Source organism: Rhinatrema bivittatum, chromosome 3 (assembly GCF_901001135.1).
Source record: "Rhinatrema bivittatum chromosome 3, aRhiBiv1.1, whole genome shotgun sequence".
In the NCBI taxonomy this organism is placed as follows: Eukaryota; Metazoa; Chordata; class Amphibia; order Gymnophiona; family Rhinatrematidae; genus Rhinatrema; species Rhinatrema bivittatum.
This window is the reverse complement of record NC_042617.1, coordinates 187,161,523-187,184,077: the sequence shown is the minus strand read 5'-3', so window position 1 is coordinate 187,184,077 and position 22,555 is coordinate 187,161,523. Positions and strand designations below refer to the sequence as shown.

General features: G+C 41.0%; 1 protein-coding gene across 1 annotated transcript in view; it reads right to left on the bottom strand.

The window, feature by feature from the left end:
* Nucleotides 1-13,757: 13,757 nt before the first annotated feature.
* The window catches only part of UTRN (utrophin), a 1,458,479-nt gene continuing 1,449,681 nt past the window's right edge, over nt 13,758-22,555 (bottom strand). The window contains exons 75-76 of the mRNA XM_029594027.1: nt 20,820-20,842; nt 13,758-18,841 (exon numbers count right to left, since the gene is read on the bottom strand). Coding sequence (XP_029449887.1) covers nt 18,833-18,841; nt 20,820-20,842 — 32 coding nt within the window. The 3' untranslated portion in view covers nt 13,758-18,832. The remainder of the gene's footprint in view (nt 18,842-20,819; nt 20,843-22,555) is intronic.

The following is a 22,555-nucleotide window of genomic DNA, read 5'->3' as shown; positions in this document are numbered from 1 at the left end:
AATTGTACCTATTAAAAATGTAAAAGCTCTCTGATGGTGCAGGGTGCAGTGCGGTATATGCAACTGCAGGGCAGGTCTTGCTTCCTTCTCATCTTCCTGCAATCACCATTGCTCCACGGTCCTGCAAAAATGTTGCTGGTCCATGGACCAGTGGATGGAAAACACTAATTAAACTAAACTTCACACCTTAATATGTTGCTTGCATAAATTACATCCTATGAGCTCCAGAAGGAAGCTCTTTTTGGAACAATGCTAGTATTAAGAGCACTAACTTTGAAAGATTAATTGTACTCAGTGATAGCTGGCATATGAGTGAAGTTCATTCCAGTCATGATAAGTACAAAAGAATCCCATTTACAGATACTATCCCTGCCCCCCTCCCCCCGCCACCACCACCACAGAACAAAATGTGTCATTGTCCTTTTGAAGACATAGTATGTGGGCTATACTGTTGGAAGAGATTTAGTTAAAATCCAAAAGAAAAAAATAGAGGTCATTCAGACATGACCCCCATCTAGTTACTAAACAAAAAATAAGTCATTTTTATAGCACTTGTAGGATATTAGCAACAAACCTTTCTACAAGAGCTGTCTCACTGATAAATCAGACAAAAGCAAGTGCACCTAAATATGGTTAAATGGTGTCAGACAGTGGAGCAGCATTTTAAAACTTCAAATCAGTACGGCACAATAATCCAGTCTTTATAACTCCAGACTTTTCTAAGGAATTAGGGATATCCTTGCTTAAGTTGAAACACCTGAGCCTAGAGAAAACCTAATGACAGGGAGCAGCTTGCAAATAAGATGCTATACCAGCTCAGACACAACAAAGGAAGAGAGGAGGGAAGGAAAATACTGAAGGAAGCTTTGCAGTGGAGGAAAAGGAAGTGTTCTTGGGAATGCAGGAAGTTATATATAGATATATATGATTCAGTGCTCTGTTATATATATAGAGAAAAGAGGTTCATTCTTTCTGATAGGTAGCAGTGCATAGGTTCTAAATGCTGACCAGGCAGAGGACTATGAAGGCAATAGTTTTTAGGTGTTCTTCACAACAGGAAGTACTGATTTCCATCTGTGTCTTTTTTTTTCAACTTAAACATAACTTTCAAAATTATGCGTGCTTATCCCCGCTATGACCAATCCTCAAGACCACAAATAGATCAGTATATTGAAACTTTATTGAAATATTCATTTGTAAGTACAGAGAGTATCGGGAAGGAGATATCAAGTAACTCGGAAGCTGTGATTTAGCCTGCCTTTGAAAACTCCTTCTCTGAGCACTTGCCAAGTCTTTTCTTATATACTTATTTTTATCCATTAGCTTAGTACTGTCTGACCAATTTTGGCCCTTCCGTCAAATGTTGTCTATCCTCTTGTAATTTTCCAGACAACTAAGCCATAAATAAAACCTTTTGTAAAAACACTTCCTTCTTTTTCCCAACATATGTTCTCTTTCCCATAACCACAAACTTGCTAGCTCTGAGAAACTTCTGCTTTTACTCTGGTGCTTAGATTTATTGCTTCATGTTATCTGCTGTTTGCAGAGCTCCTGGTTCCTTGTTCTCATGCACTGCTGCAGTTCTCCCTTACACACACAAATTTCCACATACTGGGCTCGTGGACGCTGGCTCATTCTGTCTGACCTTAGGTCTTGGTCACTGGTCAACATTTTACAATTAACTGCTTAATTTTTGCGGCATCTGAAAAATAGGCACATATGCAAACCATATTGGATGCAGCAAGATGGTGTCTGTTTCCATATTTTTCCTATATTGTGGAACTTACATGTGCAACCGACCAGTAACAGAAAGTTACGTATATAAGTTGAAAAAAGGACATTGATGGAAATTGGCAACCCAATTTCCCAACCTATACATCTACTATTTGACATACACAAACACACCGCCATCTTTCTCACCAAAACATATGCCAAAAAGATTCATGTCTCCCTTTCACAAAAAGAACCACTCACAACTCTTGCCTCTCTGTTACATGTATGCATACATACAAAACAAATTAGCCTCTTTCTTTTTCTCTCTTACATATAACAAGAACATATTGAGACTGGAGGTGGAGTGATTTGGACCAACCATTTGACTTGGCACTCTCCTCTATGAGTGGCCTCAGGTAAGACCTGCCTTTGTCCCTGTGCTCCACAGTCTGTAGTGGGTATAGAGAGCCACATAGCTTCTGTGATGGTGCTTCTAATACTGCACTACAAGTAACTGTTCCTATTGGTTCCAGTAGTGGGGTTGAGAGTATCCCTGTTCTGGGGGAGTAAATCTCTCACCTGGGCCTGCCTTCCTATGGGGGGAGGGGGAGGAGAAAGGAGACCCTGATCTAAGTTCAGGTGCCTGTCCAGAGGTCATCAGTATCTGAAATGAGAAGCACTGTAGCAGAGCTGGAAAAAATGATTCAGCAATGCTGAGGATGAAAGAAACGAATGGAAAACCAGGTATGAAAACAGAAATGAAACTGGATAGCTACCAAAGCACAAGGGTCTTCTTCAAGAGAAAGTGGAACACATGAATGGAGATGCAGCAAATAGATTATTTTCTGTTTGTGATTATGATCAAATGCCTGTGGGTGCTTTGAATCAATTTATTAAACAGTTGGAGGCAGAGAAGATGAGAATTCAAAACCAGCTAAAAGATTATGTGCTTAGAAAGGAACAAGAGTCTAAGACTTAGCATAAACCTAATGATGAACAGTACACATACCTAGAGGAAATTTCACAGAAAGCAGCAGCACTTGAAGCAAAGAGGCAGTAAACAGATCCAGCATATGGCTCTAGAGAAAACTAGAAACTCAAAGGGATTTATAATATTCCAGTAAATCAGAGGATACTTGTTCCCATTAAAGGGTCAATGAAAAAGACTGCAGCAATGAAACATCTTCCAAAACTAAAGCATTGACTAAGGAGACTTGTGGGGAAAATCAGCTCCTATTACACAGTATAACATTTCATTAAACTTTCAGCATTCATTGTGCTTTTGTATAAAGTAAAGTAATATTTTTTGGCATGCACATTATGATATGTAAAGAAGTTCTAATTCATTTATTTTTTATTTTTTATGTATTGCAAAACACAAATTGGTCTGTGGAAAGTTCTTTATAAAATGTAATACAAAAATGTAGTTTTATGTTTTTAAATAATTACATCTCCACTAAGGAAGTGACCTGGCCTCCAGGTTGGATTGCAGTGTCAGACCTGGGCTCAGGCTCCAGCCTAGGCTGAGACCCAAGCATTGGGACCCGGCTTTTGGGTTGGGTCGAGGGTATTGGGCCTGGTGTCAGGTCCCAGCCTCCGGGTCAGATCGTGGCTTTGGGCCTGGGCTCAGGCCCCAGCCTCTGGCCTAAGCTGAAGCCTTGGCCTTGAGTTGGCTGAGGCCATAGTGACCTACTGTGGCCTTGGCCCACAGTAATCCTGGACTTCGGTCTGTCCTAGCTGGCAGATCCTTACTGGATCGGTAAATGGGGGCAGGGGGGATCCTGGCCCCTGGCAATTTTCCGGGAGGGAGGTTTTGATTTCATTTTTTGGCTGTTTTTTTTAATTGCTTGATTTTTTCAACAAATAAAATGAATCAAGCAATCCATGAACTAAAATTCATGGGAAAAAAACCTCCCATAAACGAACCGATTAACGAAAATGAAATGTTTTCCCCTGCCCATCCCTATTGAGCAGGGGTGGGCAATTCCGGTCCTTGAGGGCTGCAAACCAGTCGGGTTTTCAGGATATCCTTAATGAATATGCATGAGAGAGACCTGCATACACACTGCCAAAGTTGTATGCAAATCTATTTCATGCATATTCATTAGGAGTATCCTGAAAACCCGACTGGTTTGCAGCCCTCGAGGACCGGACTTGCCCACCCCTGCTATTGAGTGTCCCTTTCCACCTACTACTAATAAAGAAAAGAAACCTTTCAATTACTGGATCTCCAGGTGGGCTGGCACAATCTATCAGGGTCTGGTTCAAATACCACTCAACTGTCACACTTTTCAGTAAGGTTTAATTGAAGCAACAAAAGTTCGGAAGCTGCCTTACAGGTTGCAGAAAGCAAAACAAGATAGTCCAGTAATGTGGATTCTTTTACTGGATAGGCAAAGGGGCAGATCCAGCACAGCCCTGTGTATCCAGTGTGACTCAGTGCAAACCCTGCCCTCTACAAACAACGATGTTGGGCTAACAGGGAATTCTCTATCACTTAAAAGCAGCTGTGCTGGCAGGGTGGATCTATCTGCTAACCAATAACAACCTGATTTGTCATAACTCCACCCACAAATACTTAAAGACCAAAAGTAGTAGCTACTCATTCAGTTCTAGTAATTGGGTAGCTCTCTGTTAATTCCTCAGACCCATACCTTCAGGGCCAAGGATTCAATATGCCCCATGGATCTTACGCTAGATAGCTCCTTTTTTTGCAGAGGTAAATGTTCAAGAGAAACTGAAAATACACACATACTTTGATGTTCTAAAATAGCATGTATGCGAGTACAAGCAACTTATGCATACTCATGCTAATTTTACATGCACAACTCCTTGGAAAATTCACTCAGTGTTATTAGAGTTGTAACACACTGAGTTGTATGAGTATTCTTGGGCTGTTTCTTTATACTGCATTAGTCTACTCTGTGTGCAAGATATAGGGAGAGTGATTTTAGAATGGTATGAGCAGGGGAGACCAAGATGGCTGCCGACTAGCATGCACACATAAATGCTCTCTCCATGGATATTAGCATTTCCTATCTTATCTTTACCTACTACAAATGCCGCATACCAAAAGAAAAGCAAGAGTAAGAGTCATTATAACTTCTTCTCCATTATCTGATATACGTCAACAACGGATAGATGCGCTTTTTGTGTCGATTCTGCAGACAACACTGGATGGAGGAGCCACTGGGGAGCTTGGCAGCGAGTGAACGCTGCTCCGTCTGGCTGAAGAAACATCATAACTTCCCGGTGTGCCGTCGACCCCATTGCCACTTTCTACACTATTCGACTATATATTGAAGGATAATATAACATCAAGTTTGAAAGAACAGAGTTTTGAAGGAAAATCTGATCCCCGAGAAGGGATGCCATTTTGACGTCTCCTTCGGAGAGTCTGTTTTTTAGACTCAAAGGGCCCCTTCAGGAGTGACACAAATGTCTCAAGTCGAGACTGACAATGGAAACCCCACAGAAGAAGGAGAGCGTGAGTCTAAGGTAATACTGACTTTACAATTTCCATTAGCTAGACCTCAGGTTAATACTCTAGATTCTATTTGGAATGCTTTGACGTCGATGGAAAAAGCTATTCTTTCACTAACTGAAGTTTTGAAAGAAACTAGTTCTAAGTCTTTAACCATGGAATCTCAAATTGCATCTATTGATTCCCAACTGAGGGACTTTGATACAAGATTATCTCACTCTGAAGTGGTTCAAAGTAACTAGGTTTGATCTGAAAGTGTTTATTCAAGGAAATTAGAGAATATGGAAAACTCACTTAGAATCTAATTTATGGGTTTTGAATTTTCCTTACTTAAAATTGATTCCCCCCAAAAATTTATTCAGGAATTACCTTTGGCATATTCTCAAACTCCCTGATGAAGCAATTCCTGTTATAATGAAGATATACTACCTTCTTCCACCCAAAGATGGAAATTCAGGAAATCAATCACAAGCACAACCACAAGATGCTTCTTTGAATGTATCTGATATTTTGTAACTCTCTCAGGATACAGAAATCCCAACAAGAGGAACATTATTTGTTACCTTTGCATTTATCTCAGAAAGGGACTCTGTATTGAGGTTCTATTTTTTAAATCAGTCACATTCCTTCCATGGTCAGAAAGTATGGATTTTTCCTGATATTATGAGGATCACCCAGGAACAAAGGAAGAAATTTCTATCAATGAAATCAGAAGTTGTTTCCCGAGGTGCAAGTTTTAGTTTGAGATATCCGTGCAAGTGTTTACTTAAGTTTCAAAATACTAAATACTTGTTCTTTGAACCCTCTCAGTTACGTATATTTTTTGACTCACACTCCTAAGAAATTTCTATTGTAAGGGGTCAAGCATTTTGAATTATGTAGGAGATAGCTAGAAAGGAATTCCTTTTGTTCGATACAGTTCTATATTGTAATCACTCTATATATGTCTTGGTCTCCTCCTTTTTCTTATTATATTGGGATACTTTATTTTTCTTAAATCATTATTTATGGTAGATATGTATTTCTTGTTTGAATATTATGCAAAGTATCTCATTTACTGGACAAGTATATGCTTGTGTTAATTTGTAAAATTGATAAAAAAAAAAAAAAAAAAAAGAATGGCAAAGTCTACTTGTAACTTTTATGCACAGATTTTACCCCATATTTTTAAAACAAAGTTTGCTTTGAGAATGCTCTGGTAGGTGGCTGGCTATGCAGAAGCTCGCAGGGTGTAATTTCCTTGGGCTAACTTATACACATATTTTTGAAAATAGAAAAGTAGATGTGCACGTCCCAACTCCGATCCTCAGAATGCCTAATGCCAATGCGTGTAGAAATGTGCATGAAATTTGCTAACGCTTATACTCTTATGTGCACTGAGCTTCAAGCTAAATAGCAATAGCCTTTTACGCATTTTGAAATATGGAATAGACTTAGTTTTTGGGTACTTACCAGGTTCTTATGGCCTGGATTGGCCACTGTTGGAAACAGGATGCTGGGCTTGATGGAACCTTGGTTTGACCCAGTATGGCATGTTCTTATGTTCTTATATAAAATTGGGCTTTGAAAATTCAGATATGAGGGCAATTTACAAAGCAATATACCCAGGTAAAGTGGCCTGGCTGAAAATTATCCTCCTAATTTGCGGCTAAAAGAATAGGAGGGGTTCACAATGCGAGTGCTTCTCCCCGCTTTAGAGGGGCCTGCCTTTGGACTTGTTTAGATCTGGAGAAGAGACGAGTGCGCAGAAGAAGACATTTTCAAAACCAAGCGTATTATTTTTCCTTTTTCTCAGCTACCTGCAGTAAAGGGTATGTGCAAAGTACATGAATACTTTTAATACACAATGCTATTCACACACATTTGTATTTCAAAATACAGGTACAAGATTCACATTAAAACTGCTTGTGTATGGTGCAGCTTGGTGGGTTCTTAGAAAAAATGCCACCTCTATTATAAGAACATAAGAACATAAGAAAATGCCATACTGGTCCATACCAAGGGTCCATACCAAGGGTCCATCAAGCCCAGCATCCTGTTTCCAACAGTGGCCAATCCAGGCCATAAGAATCTGGCAAGTACCCAAACACTAAGTCTATTCTATGTTACCATTGCTAATGTCAGTGGCTATTCTCTAAGTGAACTTAATAGCAGGTAATGGACTTCTCCTCCAAGAACTTATCCAATCCTTTTTTAAACACAGCTATACTAACTGCACTGACCACATCCTCTGGTAACAAATTCCAGAGTTTAATTGTGCGTTGAGTAAAAAAGAACTTTCTCCGATTAGTTTTAAATGTGCCCCATGCTAACTTCATGGAGTGCCCCCTAGTCTTTCTACTATTCGAAAGAGTAAATAACCGATTCACATCTACCCGTTCTAGACAGCTCATGATTTTAAACACCTCTATCATATCCCCCCTCAGTCGTCTCTTCTCCAAGCTGAAAAGTCCTAACCTCTTTAGTCTTTCCTCATAGGGGAGCTGTTCCATTCCCCTTATCATTTTGGTTGCCCTTCTCTGTACCTTCTCCATCGCAATTATATCTTTTTTGAGATGCGGCAACCAGAATTGTACACAGTATTCAAGGTGCGGTCTCACCATGGAGCGATACAGAGGCATTATGACATTTTCCGTTTTATTCACCATTCCCTTTCTAATAATTCCCAACATTCTGTTTGCTTTTTTGACTGCCGCAGCACACTGTACCGACGATTTCAATGTGTTATCCACTATGACACCTAGATCTCTTTCTTGGGTTGTAGCACCTAATATGGAACCCAACATTGTGTAATTATAGCATGGGTTATTTTTCCCTATATGCATCACCTTGCACTTATCCACATTAAATTTCATCTGCCATTTGGATGCCCAATTTTCCAGTCTCACAAGGTCTTCCTGCAATTTATCACAATCTGCTTGTGATTTAACTACTCTGAGAGCATGCAAATGTTTCTTCTCTTGTTGGTGCCTTGTTCTCCTCTCACGCTCTTCAAATTCCCCATTCTTTCTCTAACCCCCCCCCCTTTTTTTTTAAATGTATTTTTTATTGTTCTTTCTGTAATTGTACAAAAGCTTCCCAGAAAAGAACTTCATCATACAATACAAGCCAACAAAACAACATCCATGCATTGAAACAAACATAAACCTGTCTAGTTACACAATAATAAGACCCTGTTCCTGGAATACATAATCTAGTATAAAAGTGAGAAGTTTTCCACATTGTCAGAGGGGTGTAGTCTCCTAGCCCGCTATCACTCCCTTAATCAAAATAAGCCTGGGTCTTCAGCAATATACTTTAAGAAGGGATGCCAAATGGATTCAGAGTACATCTTCAAACATTTTGCAGTCTACGTTTTCATCTCCAGTGCATACCAAAACAGAATAACTAGGATTATAGGTTTCGGCCATAAGGTTTCTCCAAATTATCGCTACAGCTCTTCTTGCTGCAATTAGCAGGTGAGTGCTAATGAAAATCTTTCTTCCCCCCCGCCCCCCCCCCCCCAAGGGTTTTCCTTGGCACTAGAATCCTTAATAAAACAATCAGTGGGTCCAGAGAGAGATCTTACATCACATATATAGGCCAACAGTCCATTCCAGAAAATTGTGATATTCGGGTATTTCTTCCAAATACGGAGAACAGCCCTCTTCTCGCCACTATCCCTCCAGTTCCATGCAGGTCATGCCTACGCTCTTCCAGTTTATCTAGATTTATTCCTCTCACAGCTCACCCAGGCACTTGCTGCTGATCCCCCTCTTGGTTTCTCTGCCTCCGTATTCCTGGTGCTTAAGCAGCCTCTCTCTACATTCACTTCTCTCCAAGCTCAGCCTCAGGCTCCGACCCATAGCTTTTCTGGTAAGATTTCTAACACTAGGGATTCCGTTCTCTTTTATCATCAACATTTTGTCAACATGCTATTTGGGAGACTAATCCATTTCAGAACTTATTTTTAACTATAATCTGGACTAAGGTTGCATATTTAGTGCTTAGGAGGGAAGAGGGGATGGAGGTGTGCAATAGGGGCCTGATTTTAAAAAAGCAGTTACTCGAGTAAAACCCAGTTTTACTCAAATAAATGGGCTTTTGAAAATTGCTACAATATTTGCAATTGAATTGTCCATAGGATTTACTCATGTAAGTGCATTATACGCGAGTAAATGGATTTTAAAAATTGCTACGATAGTATCTTACATTTATATGCATAACTCCTTTGAAAATTACCCCCAAAGGATGTAGCTAGATGGTCAGGTTGGCTGCTGGCTCACTAACATCCCCCCCCAATCTTCTTTATCTATGACTACTTCCTTTTCTAATCACTCTAACCTATCAACTTCTTAATCTTCTCAAATTTTCACTTCCTAGCGTTCCACTTCCAGTCTTTCCCTTCTCCAACTTGTATTGTTCTGATCACATCTTTCAATAACTATCCTTATAGTTTATATCCCAGTACCTTCAGTCTTCCTTTTATCCTTTTACTGCAAACCCTCTGTCATTAAGCGCATGTCCTTGGGCTGTGGCATAATTGATAGTATCCAGCATGTGGGCACAAGCTGGATTCACGCTGATCACAGGCAAGCACGCAAAGGCTAGGACAGAGCAGAGGCTTCCCCTATACCAGCCTCTTCCCCTGCAGGTTGAGCCTTTATGTTCTGAGGCCAGCAGGATTTAGGAGAAGGCCCACAGCCAATAAGGAGGTCCAAGGGTCAGGGCAGGCATTGGTATCCAGATAGTGGGCAAGGCAGGAGTTGATCAGGGCAGAACTAGGATCCGGGCAGGGGTAAAGGCAGGTAGTTATCAAGGCAATGTCAGAATCCGGGCAGAGGTAAGGGCAAGTTGCAAGCAAAGCAATGTCAAAATCCGGTCAGAGATTAAGGCATGAGAGATCAGTCGGGGGGGGGGGGGGGGGGGGAGGGAAGCAGGAGGCAAGGAGGGGACAAGAAGACAGAGATTGGACAGGAACAGGGCAAGAAATGGAATAAGGCAGGAGCAAGGTAAGAGATGGGACAAGGCAGGAACGAGACAAGGATCCAAGAGCAACACGTACTGCAGAGACAGGAGAACCGATTGCTGAGGCAAGGTCTCTCTGTTTGTATGGGGTTTAAATGGCCAGGCGGCCTGAAGTCATCAGAGACCACAACTGGTAGATTTCTGCTGCGGGGCCTATGAAAGGCTGCAACATACGTGTGTGATCACCTAGAAGCTGTAATGCTCCTTACCTCCAAGGGCCTAGCTAGTTCGCTAGCCTGGGAGTGCCAGCCTCGCCAAAGGATTCACATTCCGTGACTGGAATTGCAGGGAAGATCAGTATGGGAGGTGTCTGGGGCCTGGACTGGTTGGGGGTAAGGTGCACCGGTTGTGGGACAAGTACTGCAGTTGACGCAACATTACACCCTCTTTAGGCCTTTTGCAACTCCATGTGTAATGTTTGGCCTTTTACATACCAACATGCTATGTTTACAATCTCTTCTTTCAGAACTCAACAATGTCCTCTTGACTTCAGGCCTTTACTCTGTGGTTCCAGCAAATATTTTAATTCACAAAATGATTGCCAGCTGCTTTTTGCTCCCACTCCACCTCCCCCCCCCCCTTTCAAGCTCTCTCTTGGATTCAAGAGGTCCCACAGGCCAATGACTAACTTGAGTTATATAAATCTCCCTGCTCAAACACATACCTTGATAAGATACATTTAAAATAATTAAAGAAATCAGTTGAAGGTGCTTACTTGTCTGTGTGCTATGATAAATATAAAGTGGAGCTGATCCTCATTTTTTACTGCTGTACAGGTCTGTGGCCCTCAGAAACAGCAAAGGAAAATTTTGCTTCTTCAGCATACCATTCTACTAATAGCCAATGCTACTGAAGTTAGACTCAGAAAGCAACCAATTTCCTCCTCTAATTTCAAGGTGATGAGAATGTTTGTAGTTCAATTCAAACCTTTTATGAGACTACATATATCACCGTATTAAGTACAAAATGCCCTTCTCTGTGGCTGTCATCATGGGCATAATTCCCCCTTTCACTTATCCCAAGGTGTGGGTCCTTTCTGTTGGGGGGAAGGGTGACCATCAAGACCAAGGTGGTGTAGTGAGTTCTCCTTCTCTGGTGTGTGACTGTGCAGAAAGAGGCAGGACACAGATGAGGTGTTCAAATTAACTTTACTGTTATTCTTAAAAAATAAATAAATGTCCAATCAAGTAGATAACTTTCATTTTACATTTGTGCTCCCCTCCTTTCTGCTGAGTGTGTATCCTCAGCACCAGACCCTAGGTCTGAGCTGATGAGTTATCCCAGTTGGTTCAGGAATTTCCTGTGTGAGGAGGATCCCCCTAGTCTCAAAAATCATACCTGAGGTCCACATGAGTCCAGTTCATTCCCACCCTATGTCCTGTGTCCCAAAGGGTGGAGATCTAGATCGGGTCTCCAAAAGATCTTTCCTCTGCTCGTCCCACTCCTTCTGATGTGATTAGGAAAACTCTGATGCTGAGAAAATTATACAGGCTGATATAGCCCAGCTTCTGCTGTGAGAAGGGGTGGCACTAAATCTCCTCACCACCCAAAAAGGGGAAAACACTTTCAAAGTCCCAAATCTTCTTCTGAGGTGATGTCACTGTAGTCTCTTCACCGGCAGGAAGAGAAGCTTGCAGATCTTCTTACACCTGATCTCCAGATATGGGTCGTGTCTCTCATCAGTGGACCAGGATCTTACCACAGGAAAATAAAATACCCAACTATCACCAAAGTTTCTTTGCACAGCCAAACAGACGAGGAGTGGACTGAAGGAATCTCCTCGCAAAAAAATAACCAGTTACCAACACAGCTCCTTAGTCTCCAGAAACCAAACCAAAATGACCACACTCACTAGAGCACTAGCTCATCCCCCCCCGGTGCATTAAGGAGCCACCATTCACAGCAGGCCTATAAGGGAGGCATGGTGAAGGAATGGTATCTTTTTCTAAACTGGAAACCCAGGGGGGAGGGTCTAGGGCCACCTCGTGGTGACCAAGGTGTCTCTAAATTTGTTTTTATATAAATGTAGAGACTCTATTGGGATGTCGACTAACAATTCTGGTAGTGTAGGTTAGAGCAGTGTTTCCCAATCAGTGTGCCATGGCATACTGGTATGCAGTCAGACCTAATCAAGAATGCTATGGTAAAGTCATCACTGTCTGATTCTCACATGCGGTCCCGTATTTCCTGGGCTCTGTCTCAAAACCACATAGCAACAAAGGACACCAGCAGTGGCTCTTAAATGTGCTGGAGCTCCCTTCTGAGCACGTGTAGTCACACATGCCTTTCCTTCCTAGCTTACAGCATGAGCCATAAAATTAACAGATTAGTATGCAGGGTATGGATAGCTGGACCTCACTTTGTGTAGCATACACATTGCATACAGCATCACCTCTTCTTCCCCCTCCTTTGAGTCCTTCCAGCCTCTCTTATCCCCAGGCCGAGTGAGATGGGGAGAGCATGCACTGAGCACCAGAGGTGACTCACACTGAGTGTGGAGCGCAACAGTAGTGGAAGAGCTCTGGCAGCCAAGGTTAACTACCCAAGCCAGCTTCTTGCACCACATGGATTTCTGCTTTCCCCTGCATATGGAGGGAGCTAGAATTCAGAAGTCTGTTCATGGTGAGAAACTGATGGTGTGGAGAAGCAACCAGGGCCCTCTTACCCTTAACACAAGCATATCAGTTAATTTCACAAGTCCCTGAGTCATTACTGCACTGTGTCTTTTTCCCTCTCTCCCTGCATTAAAATGTGAAAGAGCAACTGATGACACTTTCAGCGCTTCCCTAGCTCACTGTTTGGCAGGTGAGTCCTCTCCTACTCTGTGGAGGTTGGTGTGCCACAAAACATTTTTGTCAATGCAGGTGTGCCTTGGGCTTGAAAGATTTGGGAAGCAGTGACACTGGGTTAGAGGAATGTGCCATCTCACCATATCATCCCCATTGGAGGCTGCTATAATGACAGCTTCCTGCCTACATATTAGGAGCTTACCTCCAGGTTCAGTGTGGCATTTGTTTGTTTGAAGTTGGATGAGAAGGATCCGATTTTATATTTCCTCTGTTCTTTCATGGTATAGGCTAAAATCCCTTTGCTGAAAAGGATAGTCAACAACTGCATCAATTTGCTGCCCTATATCCAGTGGTTGGAGTCTGTGATCTTATTGATTTTGGAAGTGTTGTGGTTTTTATTTAGGAGGAAGGTTTATGTTCATCCTTCATGCCTAGGAGACAGGAGAGTAGGAAAGAGAAGAATGTTTCTCTTTTTTGAAGTACTTTTGGGTCCTTTAGACAAAAAGATCCCTGACTCATCTAAAAGAACCACTGAGAAAAGGATTGGATACCACCTGGAATCAAGAACTGGGAGGAGAGAGGAAGAAAATGGGGCACCACAGTGGAGTTTCAGCTAGAAGAACAGGAAAGGAGAGGTTTGGAGATTTTTGGATCAAGCAAGATCTGTAAGGGATAGAAGGACTCATTTCAGAGAACTCCAGGTAGCCAACTTTCCATCCAGGGAAAGACAGGGGTCCCTGATAAAAAGATCAAGGGATCATAGACACAATTAAATAGCAGTTTATTTATTCATGAGATTATGAATGCAACAAGAAGAAAATGAGTTTGGTACCAATTGATTACCCTTGAACGAGCTGAACAGTACATTTTTTATTTTATAACATCTTGCTTGAATGTGCAGCCTGTTATTGGCACTTACCAGTAGGGAGGCTAAGAGCTTGAGGCACCCACAGAAAGAGACATTTAATCTACACTTTGGGCCTGGAGGTCTATCGTACCCCCATTCAGAGAATCCACAGCAGGGTTTAGGGGGATTTTGCCATGGCTCTATCTTTGATGCTGAGTGTGCCTCCTACCTTCAAAGGTTCCACTAAAATAGGGGGCTACATTAAAAAGAGAAGGCTGTCACTTTAAATCAGGTATAAGCCCACAAAACATATTAGAAAGCCAGCTACTTCATATAACATTTGTAAACTCAATTGTCAGAGTTGAAAGAAAATCAGATAAACCAATGCTATATTCCTACTAGAATGTATGTATTATGCATTTCAAGACATCTGTTTACATCAGATACAGATCAAATAGACCTGATTTAAAATGAAATATTTTCTTTGGAAAATGAAAATGTAATGGGGATAAAATAATTCATTTATACAGCCAAGGTACTAGGTGCACAGTTTGAATGTGATGAAATACTCTTGCTGATAAGCCAAATTATCCTAGATTGAACATACAAAGCCAGACTGGAGGGAAAAATGCAGCCTCTGTACCAAAGGCAGCACAAGATTAATGCACAACCCTAAAATTCAACAACATTGGAATCTTATTTGTAAAACACAGATCGCCTTTTTTGTGGTCAGCCTCAGGTTGTTTAAATTTAAAATCTGTCATGCAAGCAAAGAAAGATTGCAGACAATGTGACAACAGAAAAAGAAAAATGAAGAAAACCATCTACCAATTTACTGCAGAATATTTTTTCGTCTATATTGTCATAAATGCCCCATGAGGTCTGAAACTACAGGACAAAAACAATTTTCTAAATAGCGTATTTTTCTTCAATCCAAGGTGAATGAGATAAGTCTGGTGCTAAATAATATTATTCAGTATGAAATGTGCATAAGCATGTTAACATATATTGTGATGACTATTACCATATAAATAAAAAACACAACATGCTTTTTTTTTTTTTTTTTTTAATGTTACTTAATATATTCCTTTTATTGATCACCAGAGAAAGATGTTTACAATGTAGTGTTTTAAGCAGCTTTTACAAGGTAGCAGAGAAGGAGAAATTGGCAAACACAGGCACAGAAAAATGATTATACGTATAACCTCTCAATGTAATAACAGAATACACAAGCTACCAAAATCTACCGCTGAGATCTTTTATCGGTCAAAGGTTTTTTGTTTTGCTTGATGTCTGCTTTCGCTGTGCCACTGTGTAAGCTGAGTATTCTTTCACAATACAGCAGTGTAAATCAGTTCCAATACTACAAAGGAAGGTGGATCTGAGGTAGAAAGGTAAGGGGAAGGCTATCCTCTTCTGTAAAACTTTATTTTAAATTGTTTCTGAAATACTTATGCCACAAACAAAAACCTTCTAAGACTTTCACAGTGTTGCCTCCAGTCTGCCTCTTACCAACGCCAAAGGACAAAAGGTCTTCAGTTTGTGAGAAATCAGGATGAACCGTGGGACTATTGGAGATGTAACCAGATAGAAGAGGAAAAATATGTTATTAATTCCTGGCCTTTAACCAATAGACTCTCCTAGCTCGTCTCCTCTGGAATCCGTTCACAGAACCTATGAGGTTTAAGCAGCCTATTTTGGGATGTTCCTGTGTAAAAAAAAGTTATTTAGAGTATAGATTTGTTCTTGATTATTTTAAAACAGGTTGGTATGCCGTGGGAGCAATTGAACTGACCAGCCAATCCAGATTCTGGGAATTAAATTATATGTTTACGTTACTGTAATTCATCTTTAGGTGGAGCGGCAACAGTTTCCTTTTAATCTGATTGCTGGGTTTTTAATCACGATAACAGAAGCATCACCCTATCGTAAGGTTGTATGGTAAATAATCAATCAAAACCCCCAGGGCAATAAAGAAGAATATGGGGAACAAGCTACCAATACAGTATCTCCCTGGGCAAGGTGGTTGCACAGGGGATGTATTACATTCTTAAGATTAAATGCACATAAAATGCTTCTGCCATATACCTGTGCCAAAATGGTCCACAATTTCTGCATACAGATTTATTTGCCACATAACTGTGTTTTTACCTACCTCACAGGTGTCAGCAATATATATATAGATTGTATGCAATGTCAAATGCAAGCCATGGCTTTTGCTCACAGCAATATTCAATTTTGCTGGAATTAGAGAGCAGCCTTACCATCCTCTGTTCATTTTATTCTGACCTGAAGAAGAGAATATTAACTCTCAAAAAGCTAGTCAAGAAATACATTAAAGTTAGTCCAATAAAATGGTATTACCTCATATTGTGGAAATAAGTGGAGGAGAACAGAGGAGACAACCTAGGGGCCCACAACTAATTTCCGAGCACCCATTTTATTTAAATGCTAATTTTTTTTGCTGGCTCTGTTTTACACAAAATACTTCCCGTTCTTCTCCTGCATTATTGCTTTATGGGCTTTATCCATTCCACTCACAACAAAATTAAAGTTTGCCATAAGCAAGAGGCACTGCTACTTCAACCAATTAAGCAGAAATATGGGGAAAAAAGTGAATGTGCTTTTACAAGGTTTTTTTTTTTTTACAGCCTAGAAAAGCAAGTACTTAGAAATTTCAAAACCACCATATATAACCTCCCCATCCTCTCAACATACAATTAAAAGGAATAAATCATTAGATACCTTTGGGCTTCCATGGGCCACAGGACTGAGCCACAAAAATTGAGAAGCAAGCTGTACCACTGCTACAGAGAAGAGTACAGGAGCTTGGCACCTGATGAAATAAAGCACTTTTATTTGGAATTTGGTATGCAAACCTCCATACCACAAGAGCAGAAGCAACTGTACTGACACAGCTTAACATGCCTTGTTGATTTTTGCGCTGCTGACAAAAATGACTTGGCCAAATGCAACAGACATGAACTGAAAATATCCCCTGTGCCTTTTTACAAGATATCTGCCTGAGGCCACTAGAACCAGAGACTTTTTAATTTAAAAAAAAATCAGGAAAAAGCATTCCAAATCTTCAGGAGTCTGAGTCGCATAATCAGATTCAGTCTACTGTGCACTCTACAGACATAAAGATCTTAGAATATAACAAAGTGCCAGCTTTCCTCTCTACATATTTCATTTCCCTACCCCCAAGCCCTTCCCTGCCAAGGATATTGGGTTATGTTTCTTTTTCATTTGTTTAGAATAAAATTTGTGCATTTTTTTCCCCTATGGCTGGGTCACCTCTTTTTAACTCTCTTTTCTGGGTTGGCCATTTTCTGTACACTGCCATGGGGGGGGGGGGGGGGGGAGCCTGGGTTTAATTCCTGGCTCTGGTCTTCCACTCTCCGCGTTGGTCAGACTGGAGAAGGCAGCGTTCATAGCCCATGAGTGGATGGAATCAGTCATTGCACAGTGGCGACACCTAGTGGCTTGATTCAGGGGTCATGATTGCAGGAGCCCCAATACATGAAGCCTGCCCAAGGACTATTACTACGCTAATGACTGAGGGTTATGAAAAGCAGGGACAAATTCCAAGGAGTTGCAAATGAAGGCTCATTGCACCATATCCTACCCCTGGTTCCAACTGAGCTTAAAGTCCAAAAGGAGGAAGAAGAGGAAAAAGCCAAGTCAAAAAATAAAATCTGGTTTTCCTGAGATCACTCTTCAGCTATTTTTACTAGTTTACATCGTATTTTTGATGATGTAAAGATTTCTGACAACACTGAGCACAGCCACTTCCCAAATCAATGTCTTCAATAGGGGTGGAAGAGGCTGAGCAGAAATGCTTTCAAAGACTGGCTATCACTTATTTCTCTGCAGAAATTACATAAAAATGAGATAAGATAAAGAACATCTTAATGTCATATTCTCAAAATATTGATGGGGTTTATCCAAAATATGTTTGGAGCATCATTGCTCATTTACAGTAAAGTACTCAAAATATTCCAAACCCTTTTCCCCTCACCCCCTTCAAAAACCCCAAAGTTTTACCTCTGGGTAAGATGAAAAGTACAGTGTGTGTATATATGCACAGCTCTTTATTTGTGTGCATGAGTATATGCATATACACACACAACTTATTTTGTGTTCTAAGAGGCGAAGAATTGATAAAGCCATTTAAGATGTCAAAGATCCTTTCTGGCTTAGTGCATTCCTAGATGAAATGAGGTTTAAACAACCTTCCGTATAGTGTTTGGGATCATTATTTCTACAAAAAAAAAAAAATATATATATATATATATATATAAATGAGGGTCTTGGTAAACAGAATATTTTTAAAATAATGCATGAAATATTAAAAGGAGCTAAAAGGAAAGCCACTTTCCATACAGCTGCAATTAAGAGTTTTCTTCTTATATGGCAGCTATGTGAGTTATGCGACCTGCCTTATTTTGCTAATGTTGGAAGCAATTCAAGGATCTTCCAAACAAAAAAAAATCAATGAGTGAGATGGCTGACACAAATATAAATAACCTGTATAGAGCGGCAGATGCACCAGAAGACAAATGGAGCTATTTTATATTGGAAAATGCAGAAAAGCCGAAAGGAATGTATAAACGTAACATTTTGCTTCAAACTTCACGCAATGTTCTCCGCCGTTATTACAAAAGAATGTATACAAAGTCCCCACCCTCTCCTTGTCCAATACTGTATATATTTATACAAATCAATGACAAATGTAGAACCATTTCTAAATACTCCACTGTTAATTTACAGTTGCATAGAAAGGAAATGAAACCAAGAGAACAGAGAGTATATAAAAACACATTTTCATCTTTGGGTGTTCAGTGTTTTACTCTTGCAGTAGAACACACAGAGCTAGAAGTATGCTTCAAACTCCCATGCAGCCTTCCAATTAAGCAGAGCTGTGATTGGCATTTGTAGAAAAGGGGGTTTGTTTGTCAGGAAGCGTGAGCTGTCTTCTAGTAGGATCCCTCACATTGCCTGCAGGGAGCGGAAACAGCCATGTCACTACAGATTTTACTCTAACAGAATTCAATGCAGTTGACACACACCCCGGAGGCTAAGTTGAGAAGCTGCAACACTGTCAGTTTTTATCTTAACACAAAATGATGACATTTTATTTTATTTTATTTTTTTCTTTTGCTGCAGTGCTAACAAAATAAGTTATATGCTGCAAGGAAATTTAACTGGAACTATCCTACAGTGCTTCCTCACCTCTTTTTTTCTCCCCCACACTTGTCAGGTAAGCAAAGTAGACAATAACATGATAGGAGTATGCATTAGAGGACTTCAATGCACACTATGGATGAGGCATTCAGCAGTTTAAAAATGCACCAAAATCTTTTGGTGACCCCCCACAGCCAATCAGGATTTCAGGACATTTACAATGAATATGCATGAGATCAATCTACATAAACTGTGTTCCCAATGTATGCAAATTGATCTCATGCCTACTTATTGCTTATATTCTGAAAACTAGACTGGCTGTGGGGTCCCCCAGGATAGATTTGAGAAGCACTGGCTTATGTATTACTCCACTTACAAAAGGTGCAGAGACCAAAAATACCCAAGGTTTGTTTTTAACTAAAAAATTAATCATTAGTTGATTCCTTATAGTTTGTTCAGCTGTCTTAATGAAACACAGTGAGGCCAGTATTCATTGTAGAGTCATTTAATATTAATGCTGGCTTGCCATCGGTTGGTGTTTTGGGATTCACCATGCTGAAATATGGTCATAAGATGCTACTCAATTCACAATGGTTGCTTTTTCTCAACTGTTTTATAATAAATCTTGATACAATTCCTCCTAAAAGTGAAATAGTTTAAAAAAAAATCTAATCCTAATTTCCATTTCTTAAATAGTTATTTGCATATTTATTAGGCTAGAGGGACAGCTCTGCCATCTTTAACTGTATGCAGTATCTATGTAGAACCTGAGGTTCACAGGTTAAATTCCAGTGTGACCTACTCAGTCGTTCCCTTCTTTGGAGATAAGGAGAATACCAACTGAGTAACAATCTTAGCAGGTCTGAGATCTTAGGGTATGGTCTGCCATGAAAAGTACAGAATTGTTCTGTAGTACAGCAGCAGCAGGCATGAATTTCAGACAGAAGATTTCCAGCTGGGGAAGAATTCAGGTCATATTCTATTCAACCAGCAAAGTTCAGCAGTTCCTCTTACATGTTTGACAGGAAATGTGTTTCATGATCATCATCGCAGGAGTGGGTATGGGGGTTCTTATATTTATGTCTCAGTTCTGTCAGTGACTCTCAGAGATAAAACCGTGGGCAAACCACCTTACAGTACTGCAGTAAATAAAGTCGCTCCTCTTTTTCACTTAAAGGGCTCACTTTTAAGTTCCAACTCTATGCCCTCATGAAATCTTAGTGAAAAGTCCGTTTGATAACTCCTTTCCCAATGCAGCATGGCCCTTTCACATCCTGTGGGATGGGAGTTACAAAGCCAAAAGAAGACAAACATCTTAAGCTGACCAGAAGTTGGTCTAGTAACACTAGAGGCTAACTGTGCAGTGTAGTAAGGGCTAAACCAGGCTGCCAAAAGTAGCCTGAAAATAAAGGCAACTTCTAAAGAGCTTCAGCATGATTGCAAAGCACCTCGAGATACTGCTGGATGTAAAGTACTGAAAACATCAAATGATTATTTCATAGCACTTCTTAGCAAGAAGTTTCACTATAGGTTGTTTCTAGGAGTAGAGGAGCAGCTTAGTGGTTAGAGCAGCAGGTGGGATGCCAAGGTTCAAATCCTGCTGTCGCTCCTTGTGACCTTGGGCAAGTCACTTCACCTTCCATTGCTTCCGGCACAAATTTACATTGTGAGCCCTCTGCAGACAGGGAAATGCCTGAATGTAACTTATTTTGAGATTGGGTTTGGAAAGGTGGGTACTCAAATCCACATTTAAATAAATACTGCAGGTAAAAAGAGTACACAGCATACATACCTGCTGCCTTCCAGTGAGATTCGCTGCAAATAAAAGAGATACACACATTTTTTACTTCTTCCTGCTAAAGCACAAAAGCTTTTACTAGATATTTACAGTGGCTGTAGTATCAAAAAATGGTACTGTGCAGAGGAGAGATTGCTCAAAATAAAATTAAACCAAGTTCTGAATGAGACCATCACATTAGGAAGAGGTATATACATTGCGTGGTGCCTTTGCTGGCATTTAACTCTCAATGTTTGATGGTCTCTGGCACACTGCATTACATTAGTGGCCCACTGGTAAACTACAAAGTTTAGCACAACTCAGCAGCTCTTAATGCTCATAACGGTAATCAGTATCTGAACTTTGCAAGGCTCATTAGTCAGCGTGAAAAGTTGGAACTGGACTGCTAACAACAAAAGTTCTTGCATTTTTGGTTGGAGCTATATCCTGAAAATTTGTAGTAGCCTTTTTTTTTTTTAATATAAGAACATACATAAGAACATGTGCTATACTGGGTCTGACCAAGGGTCCATCAAGCCCAGTATCCTATTTCCAACAGTGGCCAATCCAAGTCACAAGTACCTGGCACGTAACCAAATATTAAATAGATCACTTGCTACTAATATGGCAACAAGCAGTGACTATTCCTTATTGATTAATAGCAGTTTAAGGACTTCTCCTCCAGGAGCATATCCAAACCTTTTTTAAACCCAATTACATTAATTGCCTTAACCACATCCTCTGTCAATGAATTCCAGAGCTTAATTGTGAGTTAAGTGAAAAAGAATTTTTTCCGATTTGTTTTAAATGTGCTACCTGCTAACTTCATGGAGTTCCCCCTAGCCAGATTGTGGAGAGAAAATGTTTATATGCCAAAATTTAATCTGGTTCTAATTATTTTGTACCAAGATATGAAAGAAACATATATTAAAACTATCTATTGCCCTTGGTATTGCAGATTGGGATGTGTGAACCTATTCAATTCAAACTCAAACCAGGTGGATTTCAACCTGGTTTGAGTTTGGGAAAATAATGTAGATGTTATGATTTGTGGGCCCTTGGCCCAAGGTGCAAGTTGTTACTACCTGTGGGAAGGACCCCCACAGGTCTGCGCTGCCAGGAGGCAAAGTCAGAGACAGCGGAGAGCTCTGGGTGAGGCAATGGAGAGGTTCCGCGGCACCAGGAGAGGACCCCCGTGGGGAGTAGACTGGAGGCTATACCTGGGCAGGGACCCCACAGCCCACAAAGTGGGGGGCGTGAGGCTTGGCCAATCAGGAGGTACTCCAGAGGGCAACCCCAAAGGGAGGAGCTGCACAGCGTAGGATGATGATGTAATGCCGTAGGCCAGCCCACAGGACAGGGAAGCCCGAGCTGAGCCTCTAGTGATGACATAGCACTCCCTTGAGGCCTGGGGAGGTGTAGGCAGTCCCAATATAGTACATAGGCACAACCCCGAGGAGCGGGGAAGTGCGCAAGTCCCAGGCAAGCCGGAGATAGCTACCCCGAGGAGCGGGAGGTGCGGACAGTCTTGTTCAGGTTGCAGGTGCAATCCCGAGGAGCGGGGAAGTCCTACTGTACAACTCACGGATAGCTGAGGTGTCCCAGAGGTAGTCCCGAGGAACAGGAGGCCTTGCAGGTTAGAACCCAGGAGATGCAGAGCCAGCCCGAGGAGCGGGGTAGGCAAGGAGAGTGAGTCCCCAATGCATGCACTGGCCCCCGAGGAGCAGGTATCAGACAGGGTCCAAATCCAA